This window comes from Styela clava, chromosome 5, assembly GCF_964204865.1.
Source record: "Styela clava chromosome 5, kaStyClav1.hap1.2, whole genome shotgun sequence".
NCBI classification, from domain to species: Eukaryota; Metazoa; Chordata; class Ascidiacea; order Stolidobranchia; family Styelidae; genus Styela; species Styela clava.
The window spans coordinates 11,944,921-11,962,727 of NC_135254.1; the positions used below are offsets into that span (position 1 = coordinate 11,944,921).

The 17,807-nt window shown below is 33.4% G+C and overlaps 1 protein-coding gene across 1 annotated transcript; it reads left to right on the plus strand.

Annotated features, from left to right (window-relative positions):
• LOC120344172 (uncharacterized) lies at positions 1 to 16,643 on the plus strand. The gene is made up of 25 exons (XM_039413280.2): positions 1 to 140; positions 457 to 576; positions 1,079 to 1,192; positions 1,479 to 1,514; positions 2,176 to 2,287; positions 2,731 to 2,842; positions 3,208 to 3,434; positions 3,885 to 4,057; positions 5,952 to 6,071; positions 6,759 to 6,872; positions 7,068 to 7,103; positions 7,480 to 7,591; positions 7,866 to 7,977; positions 8,353 to 8,585; positions 9,246 to 9,418; positions 9,527 to 9,643; positions 10,074 to 10,106; positions 10,395 to 10,518; positions 11,126 to 11,234; positions 12,670 to 12,908; positions 13,389 to 13,555; positions 13,907 to 14,042; positions 14,524 to 14,825; positions 15,128 to 15,221; positions 15,351 to 16,643. Exons 1-25 carry the CDS (start codon positions 44 to 46, stop codon positions 15,697 to 15,699), a joined length of 3,561 nt encoding a protein of 1,186 aa, XP_039269214.2. The 5' UTR covers positions 1 to 43; the 3' UTR covers positions 15,700 to 16,643.
• Positions 16,644 to 17,807: the final 1,164 nt, after the last annotated feature.

The following is a 17,807-nucleotide window of genomic DNA, read 5'->3' on the forward strand; positions in this document are numbered from 1 at the left end:
TTTTTTTCAGTTTTAATTGATTAATTTTTATGATTCTGTATCAATGGAAAGCAGATTTATGATGAAATTCTTCTTATCAACTCTTGTTGCATTGGCCCTTATGGGATCCGTTATTGGCCAACAAGTTGTTACTACCGCAGGTTAGAGTGTAGGATTAGGGCCACTCTGGGTCACTTTGGTATTCTATTTTATTTCCCATTGATTGAATTAAGTATTCCATGTTTCGAATCATCAACACTTATTTTTATTAATAAAAATCGTGGTTTATTTGTATATTTTTTATTTAATTTGAGCCACTGTTTTACAGAATCCATGTACTAATTTATACGTGATATTGTAATTATAAAAGTTATTTTAATAAATCACAAACTTTCTCCGTTTAAGAAAACAAGGTAATCCCAGTTAAGTTTTTGTGGCCATTCTTTTCCGATTATGAATTTTTTTACTTACCTTCAGTTTTAGCGTGCAATGCCACTTCATGCAAGAATGGCGGTGTCTGTCAACGCTTGGAGAACGGCTATGAATATTGTGACTGCGTGGGTAACTACACAGGTTATGATTGCGCTCTTCGAAAAGGTAATTTTTCCTGTTTTCTTCAATCACCTATGGGAAGTTATCGAATAGTTAATTAATTGGGGCTTCGACAATTTACTAAGTGCCGTAGTTTGATTAAATACTTATACTATAATCCATTATGTACATACACTTCGTGTCCAATAAACATTTTTTCATGGCTATTGTTTAAGAACTCGCACATGCAGTTCAGTCACTGTTTCGGACTGCGTTTGTTCCATAACGTTCCAAGTATTCTTTCGTCAGTTGTATCAAAATGTGAACTATGTACAGTAGCATTCCGTGTTAAACTTTAGAAAAACTGTCACTCAAATATGACATGAAAAAAAAACTATTTTTGCCCATGAAGTAAAAACACACAATGGCCTTTTTGTCGTCTTTGCAATGGCTTTTTTGTCGTCATGCATATTACCTGCTTGCCAACAAATTTGACAACATGTAAACATTTCTAGCGCCGATTGGTTCTTCTAATAATCTAATGTATATACTTGTTCTAACTTTGCAGGAGAATGCTCGGTTACTTCGTGCAGTGGCAGGGGACTGTGCCAACCATATGGCGAAGTTTATGTTTGTTTGTGCTTCCCTGGTTTTGGCGGATACGACTGCGAGATGACCGGAGGTAGCCTAATATTAGACAAATACTGCCTACTATTTATTTCTCTTTTTATATACGCCAAACGTTCTATGTCCTTCGCTTCGAAATGTCATGTTACATTTTTTAAAATACAGATTCCCGTAATATTAGGAGCTAGAATTTTACTTTATTACCGGGCTCTATTACTCCCACAATAAATTCAACGTTTATCAGTTTTGGTATATAGTATTTTCTGGTTTTCTGGTTTGCCGTGGTTCAATTCCAAGTAAATTTCAAATTTCATCATATTAAGTTGTTTCACATTTTACAGATACCAGAACCTGTGCTGTGCCGCACGGCGATGATGGTTTGTATTTATTTATTTGAATTTATCACTTATTAGTGCTTAAACAAAGTAATTTAATTATATCATGATTAAAAATAAAAATACTCCTGTCATCAAATGCAATTTCTTTCTATTTGGGTCAATAAATCAAAATGTTTTGCGGGATCATGTGATTTTTATTATTCATTTCGCATTTCTTACACCGTGGGATCCGTCTGCGGATTGGTTACATGCTTAATGCTCAATAGGACCGTATTAATGAGAATAAGATTTCTTTTTTGTTGCTACGAAAATTCTGAAAAATATCACTTTGTGTAGATTAGAATAAGACATATAATCCGGACGAAATGGAGATGTTGAATCATATATATAAAAAAGTGTGAAAAATAGATGATGATGCAATAGAATGAAAAATAACAATTATAAAAGAAAAACTCATATCAATTGTATTAAAAACTAGTTCAGCAACGCCAAGCAAATCGACCAATCATGACAACAATATTCATTTTGACAGTGTACTACTGTATTTCGGTCAAATATTTTGATGGGCTTTTTTACCTTCTAAAACAGAGAATGACATATAAGATTTTAGTCAAACTACGCTGGGTTGTGATTGCATATAGGAATTCCGACAGAAGGGATCATTTTTTGTCAATGCAATTTTTCAATATTTCACTTCTAGACGCCGTACTATTCCCGGCATGTTCATTGAAGATGACGTTATCAAAAGCATCGGAATGCATTAACGAGAACTTGCCTTTCATCGACCGAAATGGAAATAAAGTTGAATGTCTGTGAGTACCAAAAAATTATCCATTCTTGAATTAAGTAAAATTAAATATCGTTATTCTGTGAAACGTTGTTGCAAATATAATAAAGAGGAAGTTGTATATTGCAAATTTAATTTGGAAAAATGGAAATTCAAACCTATGGAGTCGTGTAACGAATAACAATTGCAGCAGTAATTTATTATCGAATTAAGCTAATTATGCATGTTTAGGAAATTTACATTTAGAGACGATAATTATTCATCTTTTGTCGTTTACAAATACGGTCGAGAAGTATAGTCTTTTAAACTGTTACTCTAAAAAGATAAGACCATTGCACAGATTTTGTATTGGAAAATTTGTACAATATTATTCAGTGATAGCAATTTTATCCTGACTAAAAATTTCCACTTCAGCAGTACATACAACAGATTTAATCAGAAAACATATGCATCTATTTATTTGTTCAGATCCAAGATGGTGAAAACCGTCCGTTGTATTACAGACGTTGTCTCTCATTGTTCCACGTTGGCATGTGAAGGAACAATTTGGGAAATCGATCTCTTCGCTCATTTTTATCATGTGAGAATATTTTAATTTTACTGATTTTGCCAAACATTCTATTTTTTTGTCACGGATGAGTTAGAAATTATGTCGCAACTCAGTTATTGTAGAGACAAAAAAATTGCCTTTCCCGAAAATCACAAATCGATTTTACAATTTTGTATGTAAAGATGAAAGTTGTTTTTAGAAATAATTTTTTTTGTTTTTATTTTATTCTTCTATAGGTATGGCAGGTTAATTTACCATAGAAATTTTTTTATCCTCAAAATGGACTTCCGTGTATTTGTGCGTTACTCTTTTGTTTACTCGAACAGTCTTTGGTTTAACTAATTATCAAGCTAAATACATAATAATAATAATATATTTTCAAAATTTTGTAACAGAATGCAGTCGTTAACACAATTTACAATATGAGTTCACCATTTATGAAAAATCTTTTTGAACATGTCGTTTGTCCTGACCTCACCGCTGACGGGGATGTTCTTAATCCGAATGTGACCTTTGATATTGGAGATCCAGTTTGTCAAAAAAACCTTATGGATAATTTGTTCACAATAATGCGTCAAACTTCAATGAAATTACATGTTGCTGTAGATTATGAACAGTGCAGGTGAAGTTACATTCATTTTAAAAAAAATCTCGAAGCTTCTGTTCAAACATTCGGATATGTTATGTTCAATTAGTATATTATTAAATTATGTAATTTGACTATCTGACGATTTTATTGAACAAATTGGTAAAGCATGTGATCGAAGATCAAGGCGTCCTTATTCCGACAGGCTTTATCTACTTTAAAATTCAACAAACCTTCTATTCTTAAATGTATGTTTTATTGATCTGTCAATATGGACGGCATTTACAACTTTTTCTTCTCTCCGAGAGGCTACTCTGACGACGATTTAAAAAATGGAATATGAGTGCCCTTTGGTTCATGATGCTAAATTGTTTTACTCTGGGTGATTGTGCATATGTCTCATTCCGATTTTAAATTCTTGATTTCAATATGTTATTTTTTTTAAAATATTGAAATTCCATTTTTTTATATTTCTTTATGTTGTAGAGTCTTAGACTGGACAAGGTATGCTATCTTTAACGAAACTCAAAAAAGTTGCAATTGGTCTAATATTGTGGAAGTATTACCAAAAAACGACACAATACATGCTCCAAGATTTGCTGATCTTCTGAATAAAACGCAACATTTTCTCTTGGAATGGGTTGTTCCAGATTGTCGAGGTAAATTCTAAAGCAGTGTTTCCCAACCCGAGTCTGCGGTCTCAAATGAGTCCGAGGAGCGTTTGAATGAGTCCGCAACGAGCCAGAAATTTACTGCGGGTCGCAAACGATTTTGCGGAACTTAACTATCAGCCAAGTTACGATTTACGTTAGAATTTACATAAAACATAATAAGCAAGTTTATTCACATAACATTAATCGAGTCAATAATTACTGGTTACTAAGTAGGGCTGCTCATATATTCGAAAACTCATCTATTAGAATATAAATTTACTATTCGAAAATTTGGTAACAAGTGACGCGACGGGTCACTTGCGCGCTGCTTAATCAAACGATCGGATTTACCAATTCATTTACGGATTTCCGACGAAAACACGAGTCTGCACACGCTTCGATAGATACCTAATGGTGTTTCGCGAGTTCGAACAACGAGGAATAGATTTTCTTTCTGATGCTAAGTGTCAATGGTGGTAACCCAGTTTTTTTAAATTGAAAAGCGGAAATAATAAAAATAAAACGGAGAACACCTTAAGTTTTGTTTTATGATGGTCCGCGATTAAAAACGCTTTTTTAGACACTACGAATTGCAAAATTTCGGGTGCTGCGGTAGTATACGTACCAGGGCATTTTTCCTCAGAATTCCTTGGATTTTTCTTCAAGATTTTTTGGATTTTCCCTCAGGATGCCTCCACATTGGTACGAACAGCTCAGATTTGTCGAATTCACAAAAATACGAATCAAAACAAAATATAATCAGGCACTTTCACGCATTTTTGTGTCCACGCATTGTCATGATATTTTCTGAGTAGTATTGCTTTTATTTCGTCAAGACGTCCGCAGATTAAAATGATCACAATTAAATTAATAATAAAGCAAGGCGATGAATATGTATATTTAATTCACTGATATACTTCAAATATATTTTTAATTTATATTTAAGTGCTAAATCAAGTTGCACTTTCTGGAAATTCATAGCAGATAGTAGGATTTTTCTAACGGCGATAACAAATTCGCAAGATCGCAAAAAATATGTATCCAAACTAAATATAATCTGGCAATATATTCTCACATCATCATAGTCCCAGAATGCCTTGCCATTTTAAAGCAGTAATGCTTTCATCGAAGCAACCGCGAGTTACCATGAACACAAGTAAATTAAAACAAAAGGACATTTTAAATTCTCGTCGTCGTCATTGGATTGAATATTGTGCGACAGAAAAGGCCACTTTATACACTAAAAAATTCGGCTCTTTTAACGAACGCGTAATTGCGGCGAATTTCCGATTTTGAAATTCGTTAAAGTTCTGTTATGTTTGGTTTTATTGCTTTTCACACAGAGTACGCTTGCAATAAACGCACATTGAGTCCGCAAAGGTTTTCGCCGGTGAAAAAATAGTCCGCGACCAAAAAAGGTTGGGAAACGCTGTTCTAAAGTGTTAATTCGTGATATACAATTCATCTTGCCCACATTTACTCATATAGAAAAAACATAGTGAAACAAAATGGCGAAATTAGATTCTGACAACGCAGTGCGCTTTATTATTATATAAGTAATGAGTATTTAAAGGGGATTTCATATTTTTCAAAACGTTCTTAATATATCGACGATAGCTAGTGATTATACACTCGGCCAAGGTTTTTGCAACTATATGTAAATACTTTCGCACTGTTTTGAAAAAAAAACTTTGTATTTGTAAAAGAATTGTGTATCCGACCGGATATTTAAATTTTTACATCTAAAATTTTTTTTTACACACAGTTATTTCCCGATCTCTCATGTAAATAAATAGTTATTTACGAGATATATAAATTCTTTTAATATTTTTATTTGTAATTTGTATTCCTTTCAATTAACGAATGTAATTTGTTGAAGAGATTTTGAAATTGTTTTCAGATACTCAACAATGCCTTATTGAATGTCACAATAACGGCACGTGCATGTCGATGGGGGGCGGTTTAGAATATTGTATTTGTAAAGATGGCTTTGGCGGACACGATTGCTCTCTTAAAAAAGGTATACAGCATTCTATTTTTCTGTGGATTAGCCAATTGTTTATCTTCCCTTCGGATTCACTAAATTTTGAGTCAGTCTGTCTGATATTTGGTAATATTATTCACTCATTTATAAATTCCCAATCTTTACCGCAAAGAAACGCTGATGGATATTGTCGAACTTTATACTTTCGCAAGAGGAGATGCCACATTGGCCCTAAATTAATAAAAATGATTACACTTTGTAAATGTCAGGTTATCAATCCAATTATTCGTTGAATGTTTTTGACAATTTTGCTTTCTGTTATTGACTACAAGTGAGAACTACGAGCATGGGCCATTTTTATTTATGAAACAAGATTTTCTGCCATTTTGCAATACTCGCGTACGTTTGAGAAAAATAATTTCAAATGTGAAGATCAAATAACCATGACAAAAATCGAATTGCGAATCCGACTTTGGGCGCAACTGTGCTTACAAAACTAGTGATTGTTAATCTCCCACCGAGCACATTTGTAAGAGTTTACAAGCAAGAGTTTACACATCATTTCGTGTCGAACGTAGTCTCTCACACGTCGTTAGATAGCAGTGATCGTTTGTTGAGGGCCTTGCTCAAAGCGAAAGACGAAGATAATTTTAGTATAAAAAATGCGACAAGATAATTCAGTACTTGAAGCAAATGGGAATATTTTCATTAATATATTTGTAGGAAACTGTTCATCAACTGATTGTAGTGGAAACGGATTATGCCATCAAGAAGGCGACTTATATACATGTTCGTGCTATCCTATGTATGATGGGTACGATTGCGAACGTTACGACGGTAAGTTGGTATAATTGGAATATCATGTGGATTTATGTGATTGAGGGGAACAATGATGCTACGTATTCCAATCAAGTATACATATATATATATACATTTCATAATTCGTTTTTTATCACTATTTCACATTGCACACATATTTTCAGTTCTATTTTCATTTAATTCGTTCAAATATATATATTCAACTTTCCGCAGAATCCAGACGCTGTGCTGAACCATCGGACAACGACGGTAGGTTTCATATTACATACCTATTTTTTATTTTCATTATAAGTTTTAATCACAAGTGTTTTGATAAATTTACTAAAGATAACAACCCGTTATTGAAGCCTTTGTGGGTTCGGGTATAGCGAGCATTTAAAAATGTTACGAAAATCAGCTTTTCACTATTTTGGTGACATTATTATAATACCACAATTGAAACGAATCTAGACTAATGAATTAGCATTTTGATCCCTTGTCTACGATGACAAATTCAAATCTATAATAAATATTTTTTGTTCCATTCTGAAAGCTATACGTTCTATCTATGTTTCTATATTATATTAGTTCGGGACACGAAATACACCATTTTGAATTTTTATTTTATACCATTGTATGATTATAGATGCAAAACTCTTCCCCGCTTGTTCTTTGAAGACATTCTTAGACCATGCATCAGGATGCATCAATGAACAGCTACCATACATCGATCAGCATGGCCTCCGTAATGTTTGCAAGTAAGTATACAATTATGACTCTACATTTTTATTTTTTATTCCCATCAAAATTTTTTGGGAAATTGTAATTTAAATTCGTAATTATAACTCAAATACTTTTTATATTCATTACAAAAATAATAAAAATAGTGTAAATTCAACACGGGGTTATATGTAGATTGCGAAAATGTAGTTCATTGAGGTGTATTCAATTGGTGTATTTTCATGTTGGTAAAAACTGCGATATTAAATTATATTATTTAGTCTAAATCGAATGAAATTGATTGTTTTTCAGGACTAAAATGATAAAAACTATTCATTGCATGACGAATGTACTTACACGGTGTTCAACATTGGCTTGCGCTGGTTCAATCTGGGATTTACAGATATTCCAGGATTTTTACAGGGTGAGAAGCGGTTGTCTCGATTTCCATCTCATCACTATGTATGACTGTATTTATAGCATGAAATTGGAGTAAATTTTCTAAAAATGAAAGCGATACAGTTGACTAGATTTCATGGCTCTTAAATCAGGCTGTGATAACTAAATATACCAAAGTCGGGTAGGCACAGAAAACGTTTAAATTTTTGTGTGGAAACAATCTTATCTTAAAGGACTTAATTGCTCTACTAAATGGGAAAATTGGCTCAAACAGAAAGTATACTCAAAATGGAGTAGTTATATGAGCCCGTTTATTTGAAGTAAAATGCCTCGGCTAGATTATAATTTTATTCAAATGATTACGTTTTCCAAAAATATTGATATTTATTTATTTATACAGAATACAATTGTTCCGGAAGTGTTGAGTATGAGTTCTCCATTCATGGTAGACCTATATGAACACGTCGTTTGTCCAAAACTCGGCCCCGACGGAAGTTTTCTTTCATCAAATATTACCTTCAATATTGGAGGCCCAGTGTGTCAAAAAACCCTCATTGATAATTTCTTGAAAATTCTTCGTCAAACCGGCATGAAATTGTTTGTTCCAAATATGGGTCATGCTGAAACATGCAAGTACGTGACTAAGGATTAAAAAATTATTTTTTTCTATGTTGATTTGATTGTGCAGAAAATCGATACATGTTTGTAAAATACATAAATACAGCCTGTTTACGCATGGATGAGGTTGGAATTGATAAATTCTTTCAAAAAAAATGTATACCATATTTAATTAGATAGATTTCATAAATACCTATTTTGATAACTAAGGCTCTACTCATATTGTTATATAACAATGCTAGAGCTGTAGATCTTTTCAAAATAATTTTGAAGTTTGTGCAAAAATGTGGCGTACTGTGGGCTGACTGTCCGTCGGGTGACTTTAGAACATCGTGTGCTTGTTTGTCTGCCCTGCAGGTGTACACGTAATATAGCGGGTGAAAAATCGGGAACTTGAGTTTTGCAAGAACTTCGTTTTAGGTATATAACCATGGTGACCGAGCGAAATATTATTGAAATATTAAGATGTCGCCCACAGAAAAAAATCATGTCTAGTTCGTCTTCACCACATTTAATACTTCGATCTTTTGAGCACGGGCAAAAATTAACATGCAAAATAAAAAAAAATAGAAAAAGTGTCGCTACCTTTGTGTTTGGGAAAAATTTCGTTACAATTTAAAAATTGACGTTTCGGATTCAACATTGATTAATAACAATATTATTGACTGTTTGTAGAGTTTTCGACTGGACGCGAGTAGCCATTTTTAACGAAACTCAAAAAAGTTGCAATTGGTCTAACATCGTTGAAGTTTTGTCCAAAAATGACACAGGACTTGCTCCAAGATTTGCCGATCTACTGAACAAAACGCAGCACTATTTCTTGAAATGGGTAATTCCAAAATGCCGAGGTAATTTTAGTTGATGCCATAATTGTGGGAATTTATTTTAAACATTGACATACATTTCAAAATCATTGATAACCGCATTTATGATAATTCATCTGTTTTTTACATCAGACCCATGTTTGCAAAACAACCCATGCAAAAACCAAGCAATCTGTGATGGATCAAGCGGATGGGTGTTTTGTGTGTGCCAGGAGAACTGGGTTGGAGAACATTGCGATCAGTATGACAGTAAGTGTTTATTTATATACATCCATTGTCTGATGCTAGCTAGGATAATAAATTTTTACTAAACCAAAACCGGTCATAATTAAACGAACACTTCCATAAGAGAAAACTTTTGTAATTTAAAAATCGATAAATCATAAATATTTTAGTACCAGTCTTCTTACAATGGAGTTTTAGATTAAAGCCAAAGTAATCTTTTAGTGGTGCATGTTGAAGAATTGTTCCTATTTGCTCCTTTCAATAGTTCAGATTTTTTAAAAGTGTGTTTCACCTGATTGAAAGGAAAAACCTGTCAAGTACTGTTGTGATGTCTTTTTTTTGACTAAAAATTCAAACGTACTTATCTTGGACATTTTGATTTTTAAAAATTAAATACTTTGATAAATAAAATAAATTAAAAAAATACCAAATAAAATTATTTCCCTTGTTTCAGTGACTGCCAAGTGCCCAGTTCCAAAAGAAGACGGTATGTTGATATTGTTGCGTTTTATTTCCAACTATCAAATAGAAATTATCGACTGAATCTTTATATCAAAAGTTCAAATTGTCACACACAGCTTTACGAATGTCAGTCATCGAATGCCTACTTGTCGGAATTTCATTTAACGATATTTGGACGCTGACTGAGCTTCCTAGGAACTTTTTATTTCCAAAACGCGTCAAATAAATAATAGAATTTTCTGATTGTTTCTGATGTTTTCGATCCTAGCTGTATGTAGTTTTACGTTTAAATCACTTTTATCTGTTACTCCAGACTATTACTTCCTCCCTAAATGCACAATTAAGACCACAGCTCAAAAATTAACTCGATGTTTTGATGGAATGGACACATATATCATGCAGCATCTCACAGGACAAGTTGACATGCGGGAATGCACGTAAATATATATTTTTAGTTTGTTACTCGATAAGGCGACTTAGGATTAGTAACTGTTAATTATACAGCTGTTAGGTGTTTAAATCGTTTTTAGTATTTGCTATTGAGAGCAGAATTTGCAAAAGCTAATTTACCTGAAAAAAATTCTGATCGCTCCCCTTGTTAACTTTTTTGCCTACATAGCTTCAACATTCGTTTTAAATATTCTTTCTTTTTTACCACTTTTTACTATTTTGAGACACGGGCCAAATTTGAATGGAATACACAATTGATTTTTTTACTAGTCAGTTCATGCTGTTTGACAGCGTTTTCAATTCTTTCTGCAACTTGGCTATGGGTTCATATTTATGCAAAATAAGCTTGATAGAGACATAAAAAAATATTTTACACTCTCAAAGTGTCACAAACATTGATAATTTTTAAAATGGAGCAATAAGTCGAATATTTTTCTCAATTTTAGTTTCTTGCCGACCAAACAAATATTCCTAAAACTTTGTATCCAAGTTTTCTCCAAATATTTGATGTTTTTCTATTTATATTTAATACCTTATCGATGTCACTAGTTTACCATCAGATTGAACTAATACTAATCAAGCCACATTTTTCAGCGATGGTGTAACAAAAACCATGCATTGTATTGGAGAAACTCTTACCGATTGCTCTAGAATGGCATGTACAAGCATTTATAGTCTTCCTCATGTTCCCGAAATAATGACGGTAAGTTTAGTATTTATCTTTGTTTGTGCATGTTGTACGTGTAAAATGTTTTCAATAGGACGGCAGTCAACAATGTACGAGAATTGTGAATTTATTTTTAATGTTTTTCTAATGAGCAAAACTACATGCCTTGTCAATTCACTTCATGTGAAGCAAAGTTTTCTGATAGTATGTAAATTTTGCGACGAAATCTTCATTAGAATTGTGATTCAATCAAATTCAGTCAGAAAAAAAACTTTCAAATCTTTGCTTTAAAATGGTCACACTGGAATGCAAACCATAAGCAGATCTAAACCAATATCGAAAAAATAAACACCGAAAGCGATAAAACCAAGAGCATTATCGATTTGCACCAATATTAGCGTAGAAATATTCAATTTGCTGTTGGAAATTTTCTCATCACCAACCAATTTAATGAAAAAAGGTAAATGTGTATAGATACACTGCTTGAAAAAAATACAATGTGGTTATGAGACGGTCCATCGACTACGGGGAGACATGCTTCATACATAAGTGATACATACGTGTGAATGCTTCACAGTTGTCTTGCTCGAGCAGGTAAAAGCCACAATACCAAACAATGTGGGAAATAAATATAAATGGTATTTAAGGACTGGAATTATTAGGGTTACGCAGAATAGAAACGACCACCTGAGTTGCAACACCATGTAAACATCGGATCCATATTTCTTAAATATATATTGAAAGGTGTAATCACTGGTTAAGTTGGAAAATCTTTAAATCGTAGTAAACAAGCAAAAGAAACGCCGCCAGCAAAATCTTAGTTCCCGTCTGGTAATCAAGAATTAAAACTGGCAAGACACAGCTTTCTAGAATGATACTTGGTATTGTATTGCCTCCAGACCTTTTGTAAAACACTACTGGAAAACTTTTTTATTGAGGGTTGTCTAGTCTAATTCTAACTTCAAGGTGTGCGAAACTCTTCAATTCCTGCTACCTAGAATGAATATCTTGATAATTTTTTAAAATTATATTTTCATCGCGCTGCCTGAACTCTAGTTTTGCTGCAACATTTTATGACCATATTTTTACATTATGAATCCTCATAATTATGGATGCAATTTGATATGTTTGAATAATGGAATGTTCGGTTATACGCATTATCAAACCATCATCTGATATGATTGATCATATGTTTTGGCTGATCGATTTCAAATATCACGAATATCAACGTTATTTTATTCGTTTTTAAAGGGGTACCAAAATTTAAATGGAAGATTTTAAGCTTAAGATTTTACAATCATAGATTGCTTTCATATAATATAAACCCCAAACGTATCGGCAAGCACTCAATAATAATCGAATACTCTACGAATTGAAATTATATATAGGTATATCAGTTTTCATCGGAGCTAAAATGTTCTCAATTTTGAAATTTATTTTAGTTATTTTTGGGACCATTTAATTTTTGCAGGGTCTTATCGGAGCCATGTACAATCAGTCGATGGCTTACGTCATCTCTCACGCCATATGTGGCCCGCGACCAGCTGGTGGATGGTACCAGATGCTTAAACAATACAACTTGACCTTGTCCATGCCACTCAACATTGGCGCTCCTGTGTGTGCCAACACGTTCGTCGATGATTTGCTAAATGCTTTGAAAGATCTGGACATGGATCTGGGTTCAGTTCATGACTTGGGCGGGGTGTGCAGGTACATTCATATTAATAATATACTTTTACTATTCGTTTGCTCACAAGAATATGTTCATAGGAAGAACAAACTTATTCGAATGTTAAGTTACAATAAATTACTACCAGAATAGATATAAAATAGCAAAGTTTTACGTTTTAAATGATTTATTAAAACATGATAATTGGAAATTAACATAAATGATATCCGGTTGTTTATAAACGAAATATCAATGAATAATGAATTATACACATAACGGGAGCCGGGTGCCGACAGGATCAACGATTACCGTCAAGATCGTATTAAAATGTGATCAATTTAATAAGAATTCAGAATATAAATATTTTAGCAAAATATATTAAATACAACTTTCAATGCGAGATGTTGCCGAGCACACAAACTTATTTGTCAAAGTGGATTTTCTAGCTCTGTAAGCTATTTAATTGTTTTAAAGTCATGTTGAAATATATTATGCAAAACAATTTTTCTCGACTTTTTCAGAGTTATGGTTTCAGCTAAATCAAAAATAGTTGCAGCTATCTCTACTTGCAACTTAGAAATGATAAAATATATTCCGAACTTACCGGGCAACATAGCAGGCCATCTCAGTGGAGCGGCCAAAGCAGTTCGTTCTCTAATTATGAATTTAGAACTTCCATTCTGTTCAGGTGTGTTTTACTTTACTTATATAATAAAAATCACAATAGGGCGTAATATGCATTAGATTGATAAATAATATTTTCTTCCAAATTTTCAATTGTATGTCTGATTTAATTAAAATTGAACTATTTATATTTAAAATTACTTTCGTAGCAAAGCACCAAAACTGTTCAACAATGAAATAAAATTAACATTAACATTAGAAACCTAATCGACATATTTTCAAAGCGGAATCAACAACAAGCTCCTTTCGTAAATTACATGCCCTTATGCATTTTTTATTGCAAAATGATTGCATTATACTTTGATTAAATTACTCTGAAAATAAAATACACATTGTGTTTTTTTCTCTTCCACAGGCCACGGCGGTAATGATGAATGTCCAGAAATTACTGCATACAGTTCTGGATGCCAAATGCGAGAAGCTTACATGTGTCAATTAATCAGTTACCGCAAGAGTCTCATAGAATGGCAAATGAGATTTATGGACTGGTGGTGAGCTAGAATAAATGAAATTGTAATTCATAAACAATAAATTATTCAAATAGGCCAATTTCAAGTGTTTATTTGTACTTGATTTTGTGTAACAATGCGTTGAATTCTAGCAACAATTTTAGTTATTCAATTAAACATTTTGATCAATAACCAATAGGGTTGTCTGTGGCTGTTGTCGAGCAATAAATGATAGTATTTTGTTTTATCTATTGAAGAGGTTTTGTTGAGTTGTGTCTGTTGGTGCATGGAACAAAACAACGCCTCATATGCAGCTATTACTTTTTTCAAATTTTATTTCGACTATCTGGCTCGAACCCCAAACTCTCCCAAAACACATCAAATATATATTGGTTTTGAGTAACATTGCATCGAAACAAAGCTAAATAAGCTAATGCCCAACACCGACTTTTCGTCAAACTATTCATAGAAGGTATTTTATGTCTTTATTTTCCATTCGAAATATAAAATTTTTGAAATTTAGGCAGAGTTGCTCCAATTTCGCCGAACGTGACTGGGATGACTGGGCTTATACAATGAAATTAAAGCGTGGTGATGGATACATGGGTGACGATCAAGGGTATCGAAGTCAGAACAATAACTACCAAGATCCAGGTTACGGCCAAATGCCAAGCGGAAAAGGCAAGAAAGGATTTATGAGGATGCTGGCAGCCAATTTCCCGTGTGCCAAAAATCTCAACGTCAGATGCAGAAATGGAAATCCAAAAGAACTTACTACTCCAATGGGATGCAAGGTTTCATATTGCGCTACAGGAGGATACGAAAGTACGTATATTTATTATAAAAATATAGATGTAGATGATGGGTGTCACTGCAAATAAGACTGTCAGATCGTAATACTATCACAATTGGTGGGCGTTGAATCACAATTCCAGATCTGTAATATTTTACGACATCAGGATGAAAAATAGATATGTCAAAATATAAATACCGTATATAATTAGAATAGCTGAACTTTTAATATTTTAATTTTTGAGCGAAAAAAGGCTCAGTAGATTTTTGTAAAAGTTTTTATTTTAAACCGACAGATTTCAGCTTTGTTATTCAGATATTTTATATTGTTTCAGGTACTGGCAACGTAGCTGCAGGTTGGTCAATGTTGCACATGCGTCATAGAAAACTCATGGTTATTTTCAACGCTTTGTCTAAAGATTGTTCAGGGTAAGTATGTTGTGCACTCTTCTTTTGCATTCAAATTGGACTTCATAAACAACATCCTTGCGTCGTCCTGCAATTGTCTACCATAATGCTAGAATGTAAATGCAATGTAGCTACTGTATATTGTTTCAGGTCCATGTCATCATGTGAGTTTGACGGCGGTTCCGGTCCTACTGTATCATCTACCACTAGTATGCCCTACACGACACAATGGCCAACAGCCACTGTATGGTCCACGGGTTCTCAGTGGCCAACCGGTACACAGGACCCATCTTCGCAATATCCAACCTATGCAATGACAACCGATCATATGGGTTCATCCGACCCAATGGTTTCTACATCTGCCAATCCGTCTATGACTTCATCAGGTCCATCTGCTTTTGCATCTGCCACTCCGCCTTCGGCTTCATCCGGTGCAACTGCTCCTGCCAATCCGCCTATGACCTCGTCCGATTCACCTCCACTGACAGGGGGCCCATAAGTAACTTATCACTCTCTTCCGAGGTAATTTTAAAAAAATAAAGGCGTCAAATGACCTGTTTTCAATAGCCACAAAAGCAATTATTATAACATATAAAAATAAAAGGATAAAATATAACAAACGACATAAAGCCAAGAATAAGAAAAAATATAAGTTTAATCGCTATATTGATATCATTGCAGACAAACTTGTCTATAATGTTTAACTGGGATAATATGTTGGAATACTCAACAGCTGAAATATAACATCCTATCAATAAATATGACCCAATCATCAGTTTTACGTATATCTCAAGTGTATATATATTTCACTCGGTATATTGCTTCCAAATCCAATTGATTCATTTTTATTTTCTCTTGCTTTTTCGACGAACATTATCATAATAAACCTATCATTCTGCAATGCCCAAGACTAATCAACCTCTACCTGTCCTATTCCTCTACAGTACCGTCTGCTCAATTTTTGTATATAACATCGATTTTGCAATGTAGAGATCCTCCTGTACAAATTCAAACATGTCAATGGTTGCATGCACCATTCAATTTACATTCATCCAGGACATTTTTCGAAATGATTTATTCTGAAAGAAAATCTTAAACTTAATTCAAACAAGATGAGCCTTTGTCGTAGAGCGCAAGCCATGAATGCGACGATGTTATAACTAGTTCAATATATTCCTATGCATGCCTGGTAAACTTCAATTCTGATATCGAGTTGAGTGAAACATTATTATGGAAATGTTTCGGATTCTAGATACATGTTATTTTACACTGGATACATCTGAGTATTTTTCTGTACCTTCATGTTTCTGTGTGCTATTTAGATATGTGAATCAGACCTCACAGCTTCACAATATACAGCTTTTAATGTAAAAACAAACATTTTGAGTTTACCACGAAGGTTTCCAGTAAGTAATGTAGTGCTAATAAATAATCAAGTAAAAAGTGTTTGTTTCAATTTAGCATTTGGGATTTTCAGACGATTATTCAACATGACTTGGAGAAACTTAAATAGTGAGATAGATTTAAATAGATAAGGAACAGCAGACAAATGGGGTAAAAACATGCAAAATGAATTTTATAGTAAAATTGTCGGTACAGGTAACGCTCATGATTTAAATGAAACTAAATGGCGCTGAGGGGTAGTAAGCGTTTTTGAATAGATTCGTGAAGCAAGTTCAGATAGAGGCAAAAAATCAGTCTGTCTACTCACCTATATTATATGAACACGAATCGTACATTTTGATGACTGAAAATGTCTTGCATCAGTAGCAATATTAAAACCTCATAATTCCTACAAATGACGTAGAGTCAATCTATTTCAATATATATAAACTGATGGACTTACGTCGAAAGTCGCTACGTCGGGTGTTTAGAATGAAAATGTGCAATTCGCAAAAACGCGAAAATTTCGTTGCAATAAATTTCCTAAAAATAATAATAATCAAATGGTTTTGTATCGCCATCCTTTTGGTGACTGTTTATCACGTTTTCATAAAAAGTAGTTGACTATGTTGTGTTTTACCGTGCAAAGTAATCCAAGTCCGTTTTGGAGCTAAGAATAGAGTTATAATGACTAATTCATCCATCTAAATGTGAATATAAATGAAAAATGAACAAGGGAGCTATGCTCAAATATATGAACACGTAGCGCCACCCAGTGGCAATAATTTTGATGACGTCATAGCGAGAAAAAAAGTAATAGCCTTCTGGAGAAAAATTTTATCTTTAACCACTGAAAATATCAAAGCAATTGGTCCAGTATTCCAAGAGAAAAGCGATTTTTCAAAAATGGAGACGGAGACAAATAACAATAACAACAAGAGAGCTATGCTCAAATATATGGACACGTAGAGTCACATAATTTTGATGACGTCATAGCGAAAAAAAAAGTAATAGCTTTCTGGAGAAAAATTTTTTCAAAGCAATTGGTCCAGTATTCGAAGAGAAAAGCGACTTTTTAAAAACGTGTCAAGCGGTACTGAGTTAGCAGTCAGGCAGCATCTTACCTGGACACTGTAGGCCATATACGGTAATTGATAGATAGATAGATAGATAGTTTATTTCGAAAACTCCATAACAAACCTAAATTTAAAATGGAGAATTCTG

Bases quoted from the DNA above. Each gene is read 5' to 3' on its own strand.
- LOC120344172 (XM_039413280.2), top strand. From the start codon at position 44: ATGGAAAGCAGATTTATGATGAAATTCTTCTTATCAACTCTTGTTGCA. The intron at 10,107-10,394 runs GTATGTTGATAT...CTGTTACTCCAG, and splicing joins CCCAGTTCCAAAAGAAGACG to ACTATTACTTCCTCCCTAAA. The intron at 15,222-15,350 runs GTAAGTATGTTG...ATATTGTTTCAG, and splicing joins TTGTCTAAAGATTGTTCAGG to GTCCATGTCATCATGTGAGT.